At 43.1% G+C, this 23,975-nt stretch overlaps 1 protein-coding gene across 1 annotated transcript in view; it reads left to right on the top strand.

The window, feature by feature from the left end:
- Positions 1–6,095: 6,095 nt before the first annotated feature.
- Positions 6,096–23,975, top strand: part of LOC8030101 (hemicentin-2) — a 682,796-nt gene continuing 664,916 nt past the window's right edge. The window contains exon 1 of the mRNA XM_029991995.2: positions 6,096–6,151. Coding sequence (XP_029847855.2) covers positions 6,115–6,151 — 37 coding nt within the window. The 5' untranslated portion in view covers positions 6,096–6,114. The remainder of the gene's footprint in view (positions 6,152–23,975) is intronic.

Genomic DNA, 23,975 nt, shown 5'->3' with positions numbered 1-23,975 from the left:
TTTCCTCGTACTACACAATACTATTAGTAAGAAATAGGAGTACACAGCCCGACACCTGTATCAGTGAAGAGGTCGGCGATGTCAGCATCATGTGTATATGAGGCGCGAGAAAAATAAATGATTTCAGCAACATTTGAGACGCGCTCTCCTTTCCTTATATTCTTCTCCGACTTAATTCTTTTTTCAAAAGTTTTATTTATCACAGATTTAGTTTACCACCACCACGCCTGAAAGTCAGTGGTATTTTTCGTTTTATGGCAGTCGAAAGGATCTCATCAAAACTATTAACAGAGTCTTTCCATGCGCTACAGGTTACGAAACTTCTCCGTAACGCAACAAGAGAGCTTGGTACGCGGCCACGCGCGACGCTAGCGTCGACTGAGAGTCTGGCAACCAGAAAAGGGTATCGTAATTTTGAACCCTCCCTGGTCAAGCCACCGAATAGAAGGCGGTGTAGCATCATCGCACTGATTGCGTTTCTCGTTTAATTAAGCGCCTTCAGATCTGTACACTCAGTCAAGTTAACAAACTTTTCTGCAACATTCTTCAAACTAATATCATTATTCGATTCTCTCATTGACTCAAAATGAATCCTCAATAACGCTATAGCCATTAGACTTCACCTCCGGAAGTGGCGTCAAGTAGAGGCACCGCGACCCAATGGTGCGGCTCTTTTTCGCTTGCAAAAACACCGTTTTGTTTGAAAATAGACAAAATAAGCTTACTTTTAATTTCTATTCTTAAAGATCAATGAAGAATAGTCGGTGCTTGCATACAGTGATCAATTACAGACGTAGAATAAAATGGTGAATGTACGAGAAATTGTTTTCGTACGTTGATTTTTTCGTACAATGTCAATGAAGGTGAAACTGTTCTCGTACATTTTCTTTTTCTAATCTACTTGCAATTTTTCATTTGGACTGGCAGTAGAACGAAAGTGTTCACAGTGGCGCTCCTAGTGGCAGTGTTTTGCCCTGCACCGAACTTTGGCCGAAGGTTTATGACCAGAAGCGTAGCGAGGGACTGCTATAACTGTGGTGGGAAGACCTAGTTTCGGGACAATAACACTAAAACTCTGTGGCCGCGATTACTATATTGATGTAATCTTTAAAAAAAAAGTGCCGATGTCGCATTTGTAGTAAAAATGTTTAACAGTGTACAATACACAAACCGCGTACTGCTTTATCTTAAGCATGTACGTTTTTATGTGCGAAACCGCCGGCTGCCAATGGATATGGGAAGAAAGGCAAGAACAGGTGGAAAATAAAGCTTGGAAAAGGTTATAACTTTAAAACGCTTTCAATCCCAAGCTCTTATTGATAATATCAAAGGAGTTTCTTAAAAAAAAAAAAAAAGAAACGCCTGTGATTAGGCACTTAAAAGAGATTTGGTCAAAGGCCTTGACAACATTCTAGCTCCATCTCGTCGCGTGAGGGCCCATCAGTACTGCAGGTATGGTTCCCGTTTTGTAGGTGAAGGTCCATATAAATGGCGAAATTTAATATCAAAATGGAGTAAAGGACCACTTATTGGACGCAGCCCCATTACCACCTTCGCTTTATATCTTGCTCTTTTTGTGTGGCAACGAGATCGTACGTAGGAGCATCTGACATCACGTTTCTGAGCGCAGATACAAACCACCCTCTGTATCGACCTCCTCTGAACTGTGCAGTCAGTGAAGGGTGCAGAATCAGGGATGACATTAAAACATTTCAATTTGTTATTTCTCTTTTTTTCATATATCCCTCTCTCTCTCTCCGTTTCTTTTTTTTTCTTTTTTATTTATTTCGCTTGGTGTCCTCGTGACCCGAATTCCCTTCCTAACCAGTTTTGCCGCAGCGCCAATTCTTCTTGCCTTATAATTTTAACGGAAACAGGCTCGGCGCCTCTCCCATGCTCGGTACGGAGGTTAGGTCTTTCCCGTCACACCTGAAGTCCCTAATTCAGAGCTTCCAACAAGTAGCGACATTCTTTGAAGCGCCGACTGCGTGACGATGCAGGTGTTAGGGAGCGAACGGCGGAGCACAGCAGATGTTTGAACTGAAAGCCACCATTTTGTTCCAGCGAAATGTGCTTGGTCATTTGTAGTGGTTGCTGTCCCTTGTAAAAGAAATATCAATGGACTTTAGTTACACCTGGTTTGGAAGAGACGGTCACTATACGATGGCGCCATCTAACAAAGTCGGGCAGACGCGTGGCTTCAGGATTTGTCTTCTAGGCGGTATGCCTAGAAGACAAATCCGGCACACGACGTCATCGCTGGTGGATCATCGGCCCGCCCCACGCGGCAAACATGCTGAAGCTTGACGAGGGTCACCGCAAAGCGGCAGAGGTGTCCATCTTGGCGTCGTCCTTGCGCGCTATAGACCTTTGCAAAAATGGTTCTCTGGCCGCCGCCATTTTGCGTCTCGGACGACATCTAGCAGCCAGAAAATTCTCAAGCCCGCTTGAGCTGTGGAAACCCGGTCAGCGCGACACCCCATCTGCAATGTGCATTCGGAGTTCGCCGGCTTTTCTAGAATGTTTTTACTTCATTTGTCTGTTTAGGATGCTCACCCTTTCTGTGTTATCTTCTACTCTGAGGACCAGAGAATACCAGAGCTCGTAGCCTGCTCGGCCTTCGCGGGAAACAAAAGAAGAAAGCGAACGTCAAGCAGCTCGCGACGCGAGCCGTTCGACGTCCTTCGAGGATAATTTCCGTTGAGATAATCTCCGGAAATTCTTCCCGGCTATGCTCCCGTCCTTCGCTAAAAATAGCTGATAGGGCACGGGGTATGGGGACGTAATAGACACGTTCGTTCATTTGCTTTGGTGTTGTGCAAAAAAGCAGCTCTCTTCAAGCCTTCAAAGAAGACAAGCCGAATCCCGTCCTATCGTCGTGAAGTGACTCGTCGACACTTTATATGGGTCACGCTATGTTGTTTGATACCTTTCTCAAATTAATCTTGTTCGGATAACACTGCACCGTGGGGTACGTAAGACATATGTTGTTGGATTGATGATACTCGTTGAATTTCATGTTGTGAGCGGGAAATACCCATGCAACTCGGCTATGCTATGTGGTCAAATATTTTTGATAGTCAAGACCTTTGTATATTGACACAGCTGAGTGTATGGCTCAGTAAAAAATTAACGTAAAAGGAAACAAACTTTCAAATTGTATTTGTTCTGTCGCGCATAAACTTACAAAACGAAAAAAAAAAGCTTCAATTTGTTTTCACTCTTAAAAATAGTACAATGCTTTCTTAAAAACCTAAAAAAAATCTATTCAAAATAGAACACAAAAAAAAAATAATAAACGCGCAAATTTAGCTGCTTCCAGTGTCCGGTATTGCGCCTGCGAAGGCTGCCATAGCCCACTGACAAGAAAACCCACAGCAAAGCGAGGTCAGTCGACTCTGACGTACACTCTCAAAACCAGGGACGCGTGCTGCAAATCGCTTCGTTCGAGACTGCCACTGGAAATGTCTATACGCCGCGTTCGTTGCGAGAAGCGCTGATGGCGATGTTGACGCAAGCCGGCGTTGCGTCGTGAGTCCACTAGCGATGACGTTCCGGGGGGTGGGGGCGTAGGCCGCTCTACCTTTCAGGTTTTATTGGCCAGGATCGCGAAGAAAGCACATATGTTCTCAGACATCTCAGCTTAAGAGAGCACGTAAATGCGTCTTTTAACATAGACTATTCTAGTCCACCGGTACACCGTATGTCTTCTAGGCTTGCAAAAAGGAGCCTCCCGGTAACTCTTTGTTATTTTTATTTTGTTTATCGAGGTTTCTAGTGAAAACAAAGCAAACACTAGTAGATAAGAACAGGGCGGAGTTGGAAACCGGACGACAGGAATTCTCACGGGGGAACATCCTCGGGAGGATTGACTTAGCTCGGCGAACACCGCAGTGATAGCCCCATTATCTGGGAGCCACTGGCGCGGGCAACCCTTACTTCACGATGTAAGCAAAATACGCAGGAGAGCTGGTAAATTAACTTTATAATAAAAAATGAAAAACCGAGACTCGGAAAAATGAATGAACGGTCAATACATACACCGTCCGTTGTTTCATTTTTTCCCAACATCTCTTGTTATTTTTATTTTACAATGAAGCTGTTATGTGACACGGTCTGGAAAAAAATGCTTCCATGGATATTAACAAAAAAACAAAAAAACTCCCGTTAAAATGGCGCTCCTTCGTTCCGATTTGTCGCGGCAAGTATGAATAAAAAAAAGGGGGCAACCCGCGTGGGTCAGCCTTTTTTAGCAATATTCAATAGTGATGTCCTGATCCCTTGTTATCATCAACGGTCACCGACTTATCTCAGCTAAGAGTGCGCTGTGACGAGGCTGAGGGCAGAACGTGCCGATTTAACCTTCTTTTCTTTTGCTTCGCGATGCTGATCAAGAGATTTGGGGTCAATCGGAAAAAAAACTGTTGTCGAAGTGTGCCTCGAAAAATTGGGTTTAGAACTTGCCCATAAATTACCATAAGGCAATGATCACCTTAGTCACTAAATATTAAATAAAGAAAATTAAACAACGAAGTCGTGTACGTGTCTTCATTGCAACCATATGTAAATCCTGTAGATGTCGTATAGTTGTCGTAAAGTTGTCGTAATGTCGTCGTAAAGATAATAGATTCACTGGTTCTCCGTCTTCATGTGAAGTGGATGGGCTCTGTAATTAAGTTTTATAATGTATTTTATTTTACCTTGCCAAGAGGTTTAAGGGCACATTGAACTCAATATAAATTAGCATTGTTTTCTCCGAAATGGATTTGATAGTAAATCGACAATGACTCCAAGAAAAAAGAAGAAAGACGTTTACAATTCTTTGTTGTGCCGAATTAGAGTGCAGCTATTGAAGAGGAGTACGAGATAGTACAGATGTGAGGGTATGCCCTTCCACCCCCTCCGAACCCTCCTCTACTCCTCTCATGCTCCCTCCCATTTAGCTGGAAATTTTCGCTAAATTTCCCGCTAAATTTAGCGGAAAAATGTTGATAAACTTCTTGCAAAATTTAGCGGGAACATTTCCCCTCTAATTTTAGCGAGAAATTTACCAACATTTACCCGCTACATTTAGCGGGAAATTTAGCGAAAATTTCCCCGCTATTTTTAGCGGAGAAACTGAATTTGTGTTGTGGTCAAGTGACGTCAATGTCCCCGTTAAAGTTAGCACATAAATTTTTGCGCTAAATTTGACGTGACGTCACATTCATTCACGTGATGTCGCACGTGACGTCATATTCATTCACGTGATGTCACACGTGACGTCTCGTGTGACGTCGTGAGGGTAATATTTTCTCGCTAAATCTGGCGGAAAATTTTACGGCTAAGTTTAGCGGGAAAATTATACCTTCGTGACGTCACTTGTGACGTCACGTGTGAAGTCATTATGGGAAATGTCCTATAATGCAACACGCGGTTACGCCGACGCCGACGGCGACGGCGATGCCGCTCAACCCGGACACGGGCGCCTAAGAGCTGCGCTCTAAGACAAACATAGTGGATCGAAACACTTTTCACGTAATAAAGTGGTTATTGCTTTAACTTTTGTTGGCAAACGTGTAGTAGTCTTACCCAGAAATGTTTTCGTTTTCTTTTTTTTGGCCCGGAGAGGAGGGGGGGGGCCTGTTAGTGTTTCTTTAAGGTGATGCCTTTACATTCATATACCGTATTTGGAGCGTGTAATCTCATTTTGCCGTCATCAACCCATGATCTAGAGTGTGCTGTGATAAAAGATAACAAATGATATGCTACTGCTTACTCGATAGGCTTATAGTTGTTGTTTTCAAAAACAAAAATATATAAAAAAACGCGCGCGCAAAAAAGAGACATTTGGGACTGAATACGCTGTGGAAAAATGCACTCAACTAAGCTTAGGGGAATCTACTATTTGCTTTATGAAACTTTAAATTAATATATTTTCAGAACTATATAACCAACTGTCGATGCCTGTCTTTTTTCTTTTATGTGGACAGTGAAATGAAATAATAATGCTGTCACAAACTTACAACCCAGTTTCACAACAGTAGTGATTTGCTTTCTAGATATTTACACATTTTACTTTTTTGTACAGGTCAACTTGAGGTGGCATCACCGAGGGAATCCAGGTTGCTGCGAATGGACCGCAGTCATTCCTCCGGTACCACAGAACAGAGTAAGGAAGGCGGCGTTGAAAGCTGCCAGGAAGATTCTAGGCCTCCTCTTCGAGCCCGATTTTGCACGCACCCCTACTGTTAACCCAGAAGCAAAATGTGTACAACGGCGGGGCAGAACGGCTGCGAGGACATTTCACGGTGCAATAAATAAGAACTAGGACCGTATAAGTCCCCTGTCAAAACCTTATGACCCCGCGGGCGTGTTCCGCTTCTTTCCGCAAGGTGGAACAATTTTGCTTTTCATTTTTCTAACTCTATGCTAAACTATATCTATATATTTCTTGTATATAGCGTGCGCTGCTTTTGTTCATATCGTAAAGTAAAAAAACAAAAAAACAAAAATACTGTGTTGAGGTCTTTCTAGTTTTGCTTGCACTTGGTAAAATTCTACGAAGGAGTTTAGCAAATTTGAAACACACATAAAAACAAAAGTTTTAAAGTTAAAAAGCAGAGAGCGGGAAACCCCCAAATACCGGACGTCTCCTACCATTCAGCGAAAACTGTTACTCTTCGTTATGAGAATTTTCCCATTTTAAAGTTCCAAGACAATTCAGACGTGATCTGCTTTTTTGATCACTGGATTCCGTCGAACTATTCAGTAATAATGGAGGGCTACTATTTTACAGCCGTATAGACGCAACTTTAAGGAATTTTTGCGCAATCGTTACTGATCTCAGTTTAATGCAGTTAAATTATATTTGAATGGGGCATTGATTATCAGCGTGGCGGTGATTCTATATGTCTACCAATTAAAAGACAGGCCAATGCGCGAACAATGTGTTGTAACATAAGAAGACCCTCCTTATAATCACAATAAATGTACTCGAAAATGGACAAAACTTGCGAACGCATTAACTATGTAATATCCATAGCTTGCGCGTAAGGAAAAACGGTTCTCAGCCTTGTCTTGACTTTGAGTATAAAAAGAAACAGGCAGACGCTTCATTCCGTCGTTTCAAGCCTTGAGATTGGGAAATGCAAATAAGCTTTATTTGATTTTATATTAACGATGTGTGACTCGTTTGTATAAAAATTTCTTTCTGAGGAAGTGTATTTTATTATAACTTAGCTTAATTACCTACTGAAATTCCTCACTACTTTCAGTTAAGGACCGTTCACACATATGCAACCGAGTAAGACCGAGAGAGACCAGACCGGTTTTTAAGCCTCTTGCGACGTCTTAGGACCGAATGCCCTGCAGCGGAGCTGGTCCTAAGACGTCGCAAGAGGCTTAAAAACCGGTCTGGTCTCTCTCGGTCTCACTCGGTCGCATATATGTGAACGGCGCTTTAAGTAATTTTTCGAGCTGTTTAGTGAAATATTAGGATTAAAGGTCAAACTGAATGAAACCACGTCTTTTTTTTCTCTTCTTTTTTATGTGATATAAAACACAATTAAAGTACGTTGAAAAAGTATATTCTGCCATATGTTCAGTTGATTGATGACCTTGAATGTACAAAACCCTACTCCGGTTCAAACACATTTCTCTATTTCTCAACTTAATTAACAAGCCTATATTGAGAAGTATTTCGTTGCTTTGCTTTTCAATAACTTTTTTTTGTCTCACTTAAAGCTGCATGGAATGAATAATTCAATGGCGCGATCACACTCCGCCATACCTCGGCAAACCTTGTTGGAACGTTTAAGTGGTTCGTGGTAAGCCATATCCCTGACACGAGGAGATCGAAGACGACGAAGTGAAAAAGAGAAGATAGAGAGCTCGTGCGTCGAATCAACATGGGAACGACACGTCATATCGCATCGCTTGCAGCTTGTAAATAATGTAAATAAAAATTTGCTTGAACGTAACCATCGACGACTACCAGAGGTCCCTGCATTGGTGCCGAAACACGGGAGGAACGACTGAACGAAGGGAACCTGGTGGTTTGCAGCAACTTTCCATCAAGCCAAGAAAGAACGATCAACGATCCTGGACGTCCTCAGAAAAAAAACGGAAGACGCATCGGATGCAAGGGACAGGACTTATTGATGAAGCCGACGCGTTACTACTCTTATCTACGCCAAGCATCAACGACATCGAGGTTCTAATCAACCGTATTCATCTGGCCCGCGACCAACTCAACGACGTGGACGTGGCGATCGAACCTCTGATCACGGGGCAAGATGCAGAAGAAGAGTTTACTCATGGGATCGAATATTCGGACAAGATCGTCACGTACCTCACCAAACTCAAACACAAGATGAAGAGCGCGGAGAGCGGCCACCCAGCAAGGGGACAATCGAACGAAGATCGGAACGGAGGATCCTGGGTGGCATCAAAAATCAAACTCCCAAAATTGAAACTAGTCCAATTCAACGGGCACCTAGAGAACTGACAACCCTTCTGGCAGCAATTCGATACCGCCATTCATCAAATTCCGGAACTCACGCCATCAGAAAAGTTCAACTATCTGCCATCAGCGCTGACCGGCGATGGAGCAGCCGCCATCGGTGGATTACAGCCGACCGCTGAGTGTTACGCGGACGCCATCGAGCTCCGGCAACAGCGGTTCGGGAAGCAAGAGACGCTTCCCGAACCACATGGAAGGTCTTATGGACATACAGCCAGTGCCACCACAACAAAACACCCGAGCCCTACAGCGTTTATACGACACTCTACAGGCGCTCATCAGAGGCCTTAGAGCGTTAGGGGTGGGCGAAGAGGCGTATGGGGCTATGCTCTACACAGTTCTTTTGCGAGTGCTACCGAGAGATATCACTCTCGATTTCAACCGGAAGATGTCGGCGGAGGAGACCGGGAATGCTAACGCCGCAAGGGCATCAATGACAGACGCCAGTTTGTAATCCGCCCCACAGCAAGTCCACCTGAGGGCTCTGCGGTCTCTCCTCGACTTTCTACGTAACAAGGTGGAGACCCGCGAAAGGACATCAAAACACCAGCTGGGAGACGTCGTCGGTAAGCTCAGACCTCCTTTTCTGACGCATGGCTCTGTGAAGAGGTCAACCATCAATGCTCAGACTCGCATCTTTTCCGTGGCGGCATTGCACGGCAGCGTGGACGGCTTAAAGTGCTTCCTTTGCAAATCAAAAGCGCACGGAACACCAGAATGTAACGCAATAATCGGGCTAGCGGAGAAAAAGCGTAGGTTACAAGCAGACCGGAGGTGCTTCCGCTGCACGAAGGCCAATCACATGGCAAGATTATGTCGAGGAGCACCGAGCTGTGGCAAATGTCAAGGCAGGCACGCGTCCACCATGAGCGACACGAATTACGCGCCGGGAAAAACGTCCACCAGATCGAATGAAACGGAACCGAAGGACCCGGCACCGGTCGCTATGCATGTACGTGGTAGGAACAGCAAGCCGGCAGCGCTCCTACAAACGGTTGCTGCGTGGGCAGAAGGTACAAACAGAAGGAAACTGGCCCGTATTATCTTCGACAGTGGCAGTCAGCGCTCCTTCATAACTGAAGAACTGTCTCAGCGACTGGACTGCAAATTTCTCGGGAAAGAGATCCTCACAATCGGCGTGTTGGGGCGTGAAAGCACTAAACGTACGTTTCAGAGGGTTCAGGTGTCTTTGCGAGACCAACTCCACAACAAACGATATAATATCGACGCTCTCGAGACACCTACCATATCTGAGCAGGATCTTCTGAGCCCAGATGAAGCCATCCTGGCAACATTAGAGGAACTCGGCTGTCCCGTGGGAGACGACATGACACGACTGGAACAACGCGGCGTCGACATGCTGCTGGGATCAGACCACTACTGGGGGTGCATCACAGGAAGAATTAACCGACCTAGCGGACGCCTGACTGCAGTAGAAACTGCATTCGGTTGGGCGTTCCAGGGGCGGACAGGCTCGGAATCGACCATCGTGAGTTGCTCCCAGGCGATCGTGCTAATAGCAACGCTGCAGGATCTAGAAACTACATCGGTTCTCCGGCATTTCTGGTAGTTAGAAAGCTTGGGAGTTACCAACCCGCCAGCAGAAGATCCCTTGGACAGCGCCGTGAGACGAGAGTTCGGACCCAACATTACCAAGACCGCCAGTAGATACGAAGTGGGCCTTCCATGGAAATCGGACGTAAGGCTGGCAGACAACATGGAGGTGGCAAAAAGGAGGTTGGAGAATCTCCGTAAGAAGTTGACCAAAAATTCAGATCTCATACCAAAGTATAACGAAGAAATTCGTCAATACCAAGATAACGACATGGCAGAGAGTGTCGATGAAAAAAGCGGTGTTGGGGGTGTACTGTCGGCAAGTAGGCAGAGGTGCGCGTCAAGGGCTCAGTTTAGTGCTAAATTCGTCACAAACCATATACTGAATGCAATGGAGGTCACCGTATGACTGCGGAACCGGCGATGGTCCATGCTGGCAACCAGAGAAAGGTCGGAGCTCCTCGTGGAAGATGCGCGTATAAGTGACAAAAGGCTGGCATCGGCAGGTGATCCTTAAGACACCTTTTTGAGTCAGAGCAAAAACTATCTATGCATGTAAGCATTATAATAGTGTAGTGTTTTTTTAAAATTATTTATAGAATTTTATTGTTGGCGACAACTCGAAAAACGCAGAGTGTGGCAACTCCCTAGCATCTCATTATCGCACCGCCTGCCATCGAGATGACGGCGTTAAAAATACGAATATCGAAGAACAGATCACTAACAAATAAGCGTGAAGATAACAAGCGATGCCACTTCCGTTCCTTGAGCTGCCACTGTCTAAGTAGTGACTCCGAGTTGCATGTATTTAATTTAACAAGATGAAAAACCTAAAAACCTAAAAAAAAGAAAAAAAAACAACGTTACCTACGATTCTTCGTGTTGTGTTTTCTGCGGGCCGCCGTGGCTACTAATAATGCCCCAACTAAATTCCATTTTATAAACTTATATTGAATAAGTACAAATAAATATCTGATAGAAACTACCGAAAACGTGTTGGCATTTAAAACGTGAAAGAGGTGATTGAATACGTCATAGCAAAAGAAGGAAAGGGTCGGTGACAAAGTTCAGTGGATGCTAAAGAAGGTTGAGTGCCTTCACAGCTCTTGTCGGATCTTCATGTCACGAGAACTTGAACAACCCGGCGCTTGCACGCTTTTAGTTATTTTTAATCGAATTTAGAAATCTGCTATCTTCCATGGTAAAGTCGACTTTGAATTAAAAAGAAAAGGAAAATGCGTCTGTGTTCCTTCGCATAACGCGGACTAAACGACCCGTCTCCGATGTCACCGATGTCGCCGCCGGGGCTGCGATTCACGGTTCCCTTCACACATCCGTTCCTGCGTGTAATTATAGGCGTTCTCTTCCTTTTTCCTTCGATGCCTTAAGTGCTTCCAGAAGAAAAGGTTTCATTACTTCACCGAATCGATTGGCCTTTTCAGTGTGCATCCGTCGCTCATTCGCGGAGCTCTTAGAGTGCAATTAATGAGTGGAAGTTTAGCGTCTATTAATCACCTTACGCCACGACATCCGCGTGATATCAGTCAAGTTGCAGCCAGGGCACCCTCTTGTAATGCCGTTTCTTCTTGCTGCTCTCGCGGGAAAAAAAACAACAAGCGCAACACGGGGCACTGAGCTACCGACGAGAAAATGCACGCGCGCGGATAATTACGTTTGGAGGTGCAACGAGAGAGCGGGGCTGTTGCTGCTACTGAATTCAGTCGCCCCTGCTGAACGCGAAAAAGAACACGTTCGAAACGCCGCCAGAGGTAATAAAAAGCCTGTGGTCTTTTTTTTTGAGGAGGGGGGGGGGGGGGAGGAGAGAGAGAAGAGTGTAGATTTGGCTGCGACTAGCCCTGTCAAATCTACACTTCGTCGCTCTCAAATTGAGTCTGAATGCCGTATTGTACCTTGTCGAGATTGGTCTGCTAACGAACCCAAACCGCGCTTCAACTTCCTCTCGCAGCAGGCAGAAATTGTTTTCATTGCGAGTCGCGAAAGGACGAATTTATAAACGGAGCACGTCATATTGTGTGAGGATGATATATTGAGCGTCATCGTAGTCACTATAGTTTGTTTCACCTTAAGTCCAGCCGCAGCCGACGCTACGAGCTGATGAATCAATCAGACAGCGTCAAAAGTGCACCATCATGGTGTTCCTCATGTTCATATACGTGGTTCTATCATCGCTGAATCAATTCTAAACAGAAGAGACCCAGTGACTCGCGATTTTTTCGCTACTTGATCGGTCCTATTAGCTCGTAGTGTCAGCTGCGTCTGCACCTAAACTGGAACGAAGTATATACATCTCGTTCACCACACTGGCAGTCATCATCGCGCCTGTCGAGCAAACAGATAGCACTCGCCTTCTCACGCTGGCGCCTTACAAAATAAGACAGCCTCAAAAGTGCATCGTCGCGGCGCTCGTTGCCTTTGTTGGTTCCTTGTCACCGGCTCAACCAATCGGGCACAACAACAATCGTAGGATCGCGGTGCATTCACCATGCGGGGTTGGTCCAGTCGATAATAGCAAATTCACAAAGACCAAAGGGCCTAGGCAATACACTTTTTGGCACGGCTTGATTGGCTTCAAATGATTGGCTTCAAATGATTGGAGCGTTTGCTGCGGTCGTAGTTAAAGTGAGACAAAGTATAGTCCAAGGGCCCTAAACTCGTCTAAACACAAAGTTGAGGCCGAAGTTGACGGAGCGCACTGATTGGACGATCGTGACGATAACTTCGCGTTTCTGTCGCCGACGTCCAATCGGCGCGCTCCGCGAACTTTCGGCTCCGACTTCGTGTTTGACGAGCTTAGGGCCCCAACTCAACTCACTGACGTCACGCCACTGTGGTGGCGCTACTGTCGGTACTGCGCACGCGCAGACGCTTCCCGTCTCTTGAATTTGGCATCTCCGCACGAGCATTGTCCACATCCGCTGTGGGAAAAGCGGGCTTGTTTGGAAACACCGTGCTGGTGTATAGCAAAGTGACACCCACCCTCATGAGCTCTGGGCTATCACCTCAGTTATACTATTTTTGAATGCATTATTAAAGTGTAACAGCAGTTAACTTAGATTCCGAGTTGGTGCAATGCGCGGCGTCGTCACAGGAGTAGGAGTACGACGCTGCACCGGCCTGAGTTTGTGCATCCTCAGTGTGGTAAAAAAAGGGCGAATTGAAGGAGGTGTCGAGGCGACGATTCTGAAAGACGTGACTGCGTGTGCCAGGCAGGTTCGAACGGCGTGAGATTCGGCTGCGTACCTCAGAAAACACGATAGACTGAACTCAGCCGCAGTCTGACTACGACGCCGCTGCCGTGATGCATCGAGAAAAGTTTTGGTATTTCTGCCCGGGCGGCAATCTCGCTGTAGCACTGCCGCCTGCCTCCAGTGGAGTGAAGTTATTGCGGTGTCACGCATGCGCCGAGTGCTTGATGAGCTGCTCATTTTCGCATCTGACGCTTTGACAGATATTTCCTACACAATTTAACTTTTTTTGTGTGTTACGCAGCGGCCGCCAGTTATTTAGTGTGCAGAGCGATAGGCCATGACCGCGCTGGGTGAGACACGATCGCGCAGGAGCAGAGCCGACCGTAGACACACGACTACATGGGCACCTAGAAAATCAAGAACCACACTCGTATCTTCTGTTTTTCTTTTTTTTTTCTGCAAGGTAAGATTTGTTTGGTTTTCAACATTCAAACGAACGGGTTAATTCATGAATACTGAATGAATAGATAAATGAACAAAACACTCATTGTTGAGTATTCGGCGAGATGGTTCCTCTGTTCTTTGCACACCTCGTGCATTTGTTTAAACCCAAACGAGCGAACGTGCTACTGTCTACCCCCAAGCTCCAGCAATGACAGCGCAACAGTTGCTGCTCGTCATTCCGCGTTTCTCCGACGTTTCGATGCGCCGAAGTCGCTGTTTGGAACACTTCCTCGCCGCATCCTTTGTTGATGACAGTCTTACCCTTATCCGTCCCCGACCGATGGCAAAAGATATAATTGCGAACTAACAATAATTCTAGTAAATTCTCCAGAAAGCTTCGTATATTTTGTATGCATGCGATGTCGGTTCGTTCGTTAGAATTGGGGATCTATGCTAGAAACACACGTAGTACCCTCAGTATAGACCGGGACATGATGTCCTCGAGTATATTTTAGCACTAAAGATAGGCAGTTTGGTGCGAATTAATCACCTGTGTGTGTAATTTTTACACCCGTAAATATTGCTATACTTTATTTATTACCCGATTCAACTACTTGCCATAATTGGTTTACCCCAGATCTTCATGAGCGTCTACTGTTGGTATCCAAGGGATCGAAGAGAATCTACCTCTTCTTCCGGCAGTCCGTGTTTCATCCAGCAAGCCTTATCCTTTCTCGGTCTGCCTCGACCTCAAATTAGCCACGAAAGTGGGCTCGTTCTCCTCGCAATGGTTACCACTGCCCCTTCCCAACGGTTACCACTGCTTCTTCGCAAGCGGCGGCGGAGGCTCTACATGCCTGAAAGCGGCAAGCGATTAGTATTCCGACACGGCGCCTCTGGGATTCCCCTGAGGTTTAGAATTTGCGTACGCGGAGCCTGGCTCTTCGCCCGCAAAAAGGAGTTCCGCTGAGCCCTGCTGGTTACGAACGGCGACTCCGAGCTCGGTCTTGCAGAACTTTTAGTCGGGAAAAACTTTTAGGAAGACGCAATATTTATAAAAAAAAGCTAATTTAAAGCAAAAAACAAAAAAAAAAAACACAAGAAAACAAAGAAAGGAAGCCAAGCAAACACAGAGCGTTGAGATATTGTAGGTTAATGCCATAATATTATTCGCTACTCCGTAGCCAATAATATTATGGCATTAACCTACAAGAACGACGCCGAAGGATGAACGATGGTGCAAAATAAGTAATATGCCTAATTAGTTAGCCTGTGCATTTAGCCAGACAACGGCGACTCTGAAGAGTAGTCACGGGACGCCGTATTGTTGGTCGTTCTTTTCCAGGAAAGGCTCAGAACAAGTTGTGATTAATTTTGTCCTAAGCAAAATATATTTCTGTTGGAAAGAATTCAACATCCTGCACGCTCAACGTACGTTTCATTCAAGCATGTTAGTTGTTTTTTTTGTTTTTTTTTCTTGGGGGGGGGGGGGGCATACAATAAGGAGTAGCTATTATGTGCATGCACTACGAACAACGACCAACGAAATGGCGTTCCGTTGAGAACCTTTCCTACACGTAGTACTGAAAGCGTTTGATTAAAAACTATTCTCGCAAAGTTACACTCTCACAAGGTATGTCTTGCGGGCTGAAAAGAGACACGGGTTACCGAATTTTATTGCGTGCACTTTTTATTACTAAAAAGGAGCGTTTTTTGTTCCAATTAATGCGCTTGCGCAGTTTGTCGTTTTTTGTTTCTTGGTTGCACTACTTAAAGGAGCGATGCAACAATTTTTTTTAAACTTTTAGTAAATGCCATTTAAAACTATTCCCGGATATTCATAACCTATAAAACACGCGATAGTTGTTTTTGTTTTTTGTTGTTGTTTTTTTTTTCTAAACGCAAAACCGGTCGCTAAAAAAAAAAAGTTTCTAAAGAAACAAAAAAAAAAAACAAAAAAAAAAACGAGCAGTGTTCATTTATTCAACTTGGAACCAGGTCAAGCGGGCACGTGATCTTGAACCGAGTTTATGCCGTCAATGTTTCTCAAAGGCACTCGCTGGGGTTGTCAAAGCACAGGGCACGCGCTGAGTTCCACAAGCTGTCAAGGTTCGGCTACTCCGATTATCACAGCCACAGTACCTTTCGAGGCATTGATTGCCAAAAGTCGAAATCAAATGCTAATAGAGTACCCGTGTCTCCTCTATGAGCCGCATTTAAGTAACGTGACAGCGCAGATCGCTAAGCCTGATGGAGAAGTATTTGTGATTGCAGTGTTGATAGAAATGCGATCTTCATAACTTTGTAATACATTTTTGTGAAGGAGGGACTCAAAGAAAACGTCCGCTTTTATTCTTGAAATCACGCAGCTAGGAAGAAGGTTTTTGGTTAATGACGTGACGTGCGTACTTAAGTCTCGCAAGTGTCTGTAAGCCTGTGAAAGTGAGAAACATTCTCACTCTGCATTGGCATTGATGCACGGTGCTTTTAAAGTACGATCAATGATTAATTTTCGGATTGCATTGAGGCCTGCCGCATACCTACACGGAATAATAGTAAAACCGCCATTCTATAATGTGCTTGATACATATGTATATATATACATATATATACATATATATATATAACATATATATATATATATATATAACACCCTAGGCATATATATATATATATATATATATATATATATATATATATATATATATATATAGGGTGTTTCAAAGAACGCAGGCCAAATCGCTCCCCCGAAAACTACTCATCGCAACGAAAAAAGGGTTGTGGCGTTGTGGTCCTGGGCCAGGGGACCATTTAGGAAAATGATTAAAGTCCGGGATAATTAGGTTTTTATTTGTTTTTGCGTAATTAACTTTTTAATATTGTGTTTCAAGGCATGGTTTAAATTAGAAAATCGTTCAGCATCATCGAAAAATACTAAATCAACAAATTGCAGAACGCTAGAGGCCACGTGAAGCATTTTACGGCTTTCTGAAAAACCTTCTAGCGTTCTGCAATTCGTTGATTTAGTGTTTCTCGATGATGCTGAGCGATTTTCTAATTGAAACCATGCCTTTAAACACAATATTAAAAAAAGTTAACCAGGCAAAATAATTAACAACCTAATTATCTCGGACTTTAATAATTTTCCTAAAAAGTCCCCTAGCCCAGGACCAAAACGCCACAAGCCTTTTTTCGTTGCGCTGAGTAGTTTTCGCAGGAGCAATTTGGCCTGCGTTCTCTGAAACACCGTGTATATATACAGACACACACACACACACATAGATATATATATGTATATATATATATAACGGGCATGGTGGCGGGAGGCCGAAGGCGTGGGTATAAAACTGAGAAGAAAAAAATATATATAATATATATATTTTTTTATATATATTTATATTTAAAAAAAAATATATTTATATATATTTTTTTATATAAGAAATATATATATATATATATATATATATATATATATATATATATATATATATATATATATATATAAGTACAGCGCATTGTCTTTAAAAAGGAGCGTTTCATTTTTAACATTAGATACTTCGACTTTTTTTGCAAGTGAGATGACAGTTTAGAAATTTGACAAGACAAACAGTTATCTTACGTATTTTTCGCAACGCCACTGCCACCTTGAACACCTGGTTGCTTAAGGGTATTCGGCTGAGAAGAATTTGTTGCATTATACGCTTATTGGTTTTCCTAAAAACGTGCCAGAGACCTCGTGGACAGAAGGGGCTTGAATGCAGCAGTTGGCATGTTTCGTAATGGACCTTCCTTCGACAGTACGCAGACTAAGAACTTCAGCTATTTTGCAAGAGCGCACCTGCATGTGCGCTGAGTAGTAAAAAGCGCAAAAGCGATTGTCTCATTTTGTTTGTTGTTCATTTTTGTCTGACCTAATTTTTGCACGAAGACTAGTTAATCAAGACCTTGCTAAACAGTGCGGTAAAAAATTCGCAAACGAAAGGTAAATGGAAGCGAAAGAAAAGTTTACCATCGAACGTGAACCACCATCGATCAATTTCCTTTCATCGAGCCTTGGCGTGCTGCAACGTTTTTACCGCAGCAGAAAATAGGACCGTATTTGCGGTTTTCGCTGCTACGAGAAACGCCAGTGGTGCATTCGACTGCCCACGAGCCTTCGGTGAAGTTCAGAAGGAATGCGTCGTTTATCAAAAAAACTTCCAAACTGCAGCAGCAATCCATCAGTTAATCGCGCTGCGGAAAGGCATTTCGCGCTTTCTTGTCAAAATGGGGGGCATTCATCTGTAACAGTGGGTGGCAAACTTCCATTAATCGGAATCGATTATTTATAAGTCGTGCCCTCAACTAGGGTGCTTTTTCAGTGGGATTTCAATAATTACGTACATGTGCTGGAACCATCAACATATAAAATCAAAACCAAGGCCGCGTTGAAGACATTAAAGCTTGAATGGTGATTGCTAGAAGTTTATCCGCAGGCCACATAAAGTGAAGCCGCAGTTTACTTGGTTTTTGTTGTTTTCGATTCGCATAAAGCACATTTAATTTAATAAATTTCTTAAAGCCTGGTTACTTTCTTTTAATTTTTTTACCATTGTGTGTGGCAGGGTAACATCGGCAGCGACATTAGTCAGTCGGCCGGATTGCTCTATACTTTGGAAGTGTAGATATTTGTCCATTATAGCAGCTTCATGATCACAATTTCACTTAACTAAATATTTATAGCATATATTCTAAAAAAGGCATTTAACAACACCTTTCTTCCGGGCTCAGCCGTCAACACGTAGAACCAAAGCCACTGTCTTACTTTGTATGAAACCCCACAAGATTGCCGCTGCACAACCTTGAAGCCGTTGGCTATTGTCTAGTCCAATGATCCAAATAATTTATTTTATATAAAACGGGGACTAGTCGCTAGCAAGGTGATAAAAGCAAAAATCTTTTCTGTTATCATATCAAAGGGGCTTCACCTTGATACGAGACTTATAGACTCCAAAAACCCGCATAAGTGTGCTTCGAAATGTGATTTAAAAATTGCAAGCAAAAATAGGTTGTTGCAAATTTTATTCACTCTTTTGGACAGTTTAACTTTATCATTTGGATGGAGTACGTAAATGTCCCAAAAGGGCTCCATTACACGTCAAAGTAGGACTCCTATTCGCAGCAAATGTAAACAATGAACTAAAGCAGGATCAGAAAAGCAATCTCAGAGAAATTACTGTACAAATTACCGTTATGCTAGTAATTGCCAAAGAAGTGAATAAATCTCCACATTTTGAATGGAGGTGTCAGGCGTAATTTAAAAGGATAATTTTTCTCAGCTTCTCCTTCACCTTAACCTCATCAGTAAAGTTGATCTAATTTCATATCTAATTTTCTAAAATATATTTTTATGAAATTTAGTTTTCAGTGTCATTAGAAACAGAAATTTGAAATTAAGCTGAACTTAGCTATCGTCAACGAGTAGAAAAGTTGAGTCCACGGCGCACAAACAAGATTATCTGATCTACCACGCGAACTATCATTTGCGAACGTAGCCTACATCACGCTCTTCCGCTTTTCATTCAAGCATGTTAGTTGTCCCCGGTGCCCGGAAACAGCAAAACAACCGCGTTTATTACGCCACGGATGCTTCGTTTAGTAAGTGAATTACACTAAATCAATGGTTAAGACATTTTGTTACAATTTTACAAAGCATTGATGTGGACGTTATCTTAATATTTCAACTGTGGGTTTCTTGGTGATATAAAATGTAAATGTGGTGTTTCCTCGCCACTCAGATTCAGGAGAGGTTCGTTCACCGCACGTTTCGGCGCATCTGCTTCGCGAAACCTGGTTTTGGGAAAGATATGTGCCGTTTTAACACAACCGAAAAAGACGGGCAACTAAGAAAATATGACCGGCTTCAAACGTCTGCGCTTCAGTTTACTTGTACCATGTCCATCACTCTTAGGAGAGAATCAAAAGCGAGTGACGAATAGAAAAAAAATGACCGCATCCCCACGTGGTGAATGATGTTGATTGGGCGAAGCTCTGGTGGTGCTGATGATACTGATTTTATTGTTCATAGGTAGTGCTGATGGTGCTGATTTTTTTTTTTATCGCTCATAGGTAGTACTGAGTTCCGGGTAGCGTTTCGGCTTCATTATTAGTGCTTTATGGTCGGTGAAATGCAGAGCTAGTGCTTCTTCTAGCGGATCAGCTCGGATCCGCTAGAAGCCGTGGAAACGCATCAACAGTCCATGTCAGAGAGAGAATGTGTGGTATGGAACGTGGTTATATACGCACTTGAGCATTTGACCGCAGCGCCCTCTCGTCTATATGTTGAGCCAATGCATGCAAAGTTTAACACGATTATATACGCATTTGACCGCAGCGCCCTGTCCTGTATAGACGTTGAGCGGCTACATGCAACGTTTCATCCGTGACAGACACCCCAGCTTTTGAGTTACTACCGCATCTCAGAGACCCCTACTCGTCCCGCAGTCGTGGCCGAGTGGTTAAGGCGATGGACCAGAAATCCATTTGTGTCTCCCCGCACAGGTTCGAATCCTGTCGACTGCGCAAACATTTTCTTCTATTTATGTGAGTACGGACGCCGGCCGGCCGGCCGGCCGGACAGACGGACGGACGGACGGACGGACAAGGCTAGACCCTAAGGAGCTTCGCCCCTAAAAAAAGAAGCTTTCACGTGACCTGCGAATTTGCGAAAGCTGTTGGTGCATTGAGCTTTGCGGTTACTCTGCATTCGAGTAAAAATCAAAAGAATTTAAACAAGTAAAAAAAATGACTAGGGAACCCTTTTCATACGTTAGGGCGTATTTTGGTTGGCGCTGTTAGACACAAATATGCACGATGGCTGGGGCTTTATTTAAATATCAGGATTTTAGCTAATATTTGTTTTAATGTTGGCGAAGGTACAGAGATACGCGATGTTATTTGCCTGCAGTTCGACACTTGTGTCAACCCCGCAGTTTTTATGACCGAGGCATAGGGTAATAAAAAAAACACATTTTTTTTAAATTTTATTGGAAATTTACAGATGTGTTTTGCTCAGCGTGATTAGTTTTTTTATGGTTTGACGTTGTTTTTAGACGGTTTGTACTTCACATAATTTACCTTGTGATACTTCATTTACTCGACATAATCAAGGTGTCTAGAAACCTTTGACAAATAAACAATCTGCATGAAATTTTATATCTTAACTAGCTCAGTGGTTGCAACCGATGCTTTTTTAAACCTTCACGTGAAAAACAATAAGCCTCGTGCGAACAATCGTTTAATAATTTTCTTCTGTGAAGCTCAATTTTATTTTGGTCATATGCGCCATTATGAATGTTAGGAGTGTGTGAGGGACATGGTAACCATGATGGATTGCTATTAGCCGAGAACGGAATAACAAAAACACTTGGGCGTCTTTTTAGCACACAGAAGCGTGATGTCATCAAATAGCACACAAACGTTTACTACGAAGTAATTCTAAGCGTGGCGAGTTTCCTAAGTAAACCGCAGCTTGGCTGATCTCTTTCAAAACGGAGAAAAGGTTATTCATCTTTAACATTTGCTTTATTGCTATCTTTTCCGTAGGATTTGCCTCGTTAAGTGATGGTCGACTTACCGTTGGGGTTGCAACGTATATAGCCAGTACAGTAGACCCTAATTCCTGCTGGTCTTGGGTTGCACATCTTTCGCATTTGCTGTAAGGGAATGTTTTCCAATTTTTTTCCAAGCAGAGATAGGTCGATTCTAAAAATTCTAGTGCCGCACTTTAAAGATAGAACAGTCTCTGTTTCCTATCTTGTGAACAAAATCGGTTGTTTTATAGTACGGTAACGATATTTTTCTACCGGGTTCAGCCGTAGCAAGAACAATACCTCAAGTAAACCCAGGAAATGATTGCTGTCAAACGTTCCCAAAGGCGTGTCTGTTCAGGTCGTGCCTTCTTCATACTCAAATTTCGTAAACCTAGTTTTCTAGAAAAAAAAAGAAATGAAAATACTTGATACTCTTATGAATCTGAAGAAAAACGGAAACTTACAGTCTGGTTGAAGCTGCTACTCAAAGTACTACCACACATGCTCAGACCTCACTGATCTGCTCTATAGTGTTCCTCTCGAAGAAGCTCTAAAGTTTTTTTCTCCTTGTGATACCATTGGTGACTATCTTAAATCTGCTGGATTTTTTTTAGGGCGTTCATCTTGAAGCTTGAAGTTTTTTTTTTCTTTTTCTTGTTTTTTTTTTGTCAATGTGGTATCTTCGGTGAGTAACAAAGCCAACCAGATGTGTTTGCTTTTCTTCTCATCTTTCGGTGCAAGACAATAATACTATTTACTTTTCCTGCATTTGCTTCTTCAGAAACCTACACTTGCGATACATGAGCACGATAAATGCTTTATCTAAGGCAATTTGTGAGAAATTTTATTTCAAGCCTTATACTGATTTCTTTATGCGGTCATTATTCTACAACATATATTAGTGATCGCCTTAGTCCTGTAAATTTTATTCACTTAATGAGGTAGCGCATTAAAAAATATAGCCTTTATGATTTGACTTTATAACTGTGTGAAGGGAATTTTATATAATGAAAGCTAAAGATTGCAACAAAAAGGAAAAAAATAGTTTCTTTTTGTAAATAAGTCTAGAAAAATTTGCGCAATTCCTTTTTTTACTTCGCAAGTAATTATAAGTGCAGTAGGCTTGGGGGCACGACAGGAATACAAATGATAGAGCTAAGGTAAGAAAGAGGGTGCAGAGCATAAAACTATATAGGAGAAGTACATAATTTTGCTCGAAGTTTAGAGTTCTTTCAATAAGCGGTAATTAGACAGAAAAGTAACTGGAACTAATGCATCCTTATAGACACCCGCCCACCCTATCTGTATTGCGAAGGGAACTGTACTAGCACAAGACATTTCCAGTCTCGAAAATGACAGTTAACACGAATCAAGGTTCACTTCTTTATCTTAAAAAATGTAACAGGCTCATTTCCCTGTTGAGCACAGTGATACGCACTATGCACTATTTACAAATCAATATAAAAATTAGATAGCAGTGATAATGTTGGGACAAAAGAAAGTAATTTGCTCTATGATTTTGAGTCAATTAACGCCATGCTCGGTAATCAGGTATGGTGCACTTTTATAACTACATTAGACCGTTAGCTTGTCATTTGTTTACTTCTTTTCGTGAACACGATTCCTGCGTTCCGAGTACTTTAGATGACAACCAACGTGAGAGTCCCTGAGGATGCCATCATAGATGTGGCGATTCCGTGAGAAGTTATAATTACCGCGATTGCTACAATTTTAAGAGAGCTCCAAAATAACAGGCAGCATCGCCACCCGGTAGAAGGTATTGGGCTTAAGAAATCACAATATTTTCATTTCGTCATGAGTGGGAATCAGCGAATGGTGCAGATGATCGCCTAAGGTGTGATGCCCTTCTGAAGCATGCTTCTCTTTAAGTATGATCGCAACCCCGACGCTACGACTCACTGGAGTCAATAAAGCACTGCCGAAAGTGTCTCGTCATGGTGCTGATCACCATTGGCCGTCTGCTATAACCGCCTAAAACAGTCACGCAGTGTGATTGCGCTTAGACTTAGCGCGGATCGGTTCAGCCGAATCGTAGCGTCAGCTGCGGCTAAGGCAAGTAGGAAGCGCTAGAAGGGCATGCACTTGGCCTAGTTGGCGATTCATAGTTTAGAGGTTATAAGCGCTAAAAAACACCGGACAAGTGAAAGAGACCAACACCAGAGAGCGCTCTCTGATGTTGGTTTCTTTCACTTGTCCGTTATTTTTTTAGCGCTTTTATTCTCTAAACCAGAAAGCAGTACGTCCATCTTAGGGTTCATAAAATATTTAAGGGATAATTGAGTTATAGCTAAGTTGCGACTACCTAGATCACGTCTCGTGTCCTTGTTTGAAGAGGATTATTATGGAGCTAATTTTTAGATAATTTGTTTTTGGTGAGAACGTTGTCGCCTGATTTGTATCTGCTATTCCTTACAGTAATGCGGCAGGTCATGTGTGAAAACAAAAACAAAACAAAAAGAACTTTTTGCTGCATATTTAACGCACAATGACAGCCTCAGAGGAAGATTCGGGCACGCGGTCGGCTTTCTGTTGCGTCAAGTTGTAAAGAAACAAAAACGATTGCAGAAGGACACTTAAGACTGCTTACGTGTAGGAAGGCGAAAGCATTATAGTCCCGGCGGGAGAAATCTTTTCCAGTTATATATAAAAGTATTAAATTTAGGACGACATATA

Source organism: Ixodes scapularis, unplaced genomic scaffold (assembly GCF_016920785.2).
Source record: "Ixodes scapularis isolate PalLabHiFi unplaced genomic scaffold, ASM1692078v2 PGA_scaffold0__279_contigs__length_252992795, whole genome shotgun sequence".
NCBI classification, from domain to species: Eukaryota; Metazoa; Arthropoda; class Arachnida; order Ixodida; family Ixodidae; genus Ixodes; species Ixodes scapularis.
This window is presented reverse-complemented; position numbering and strand designations above follow the sequence as displayed.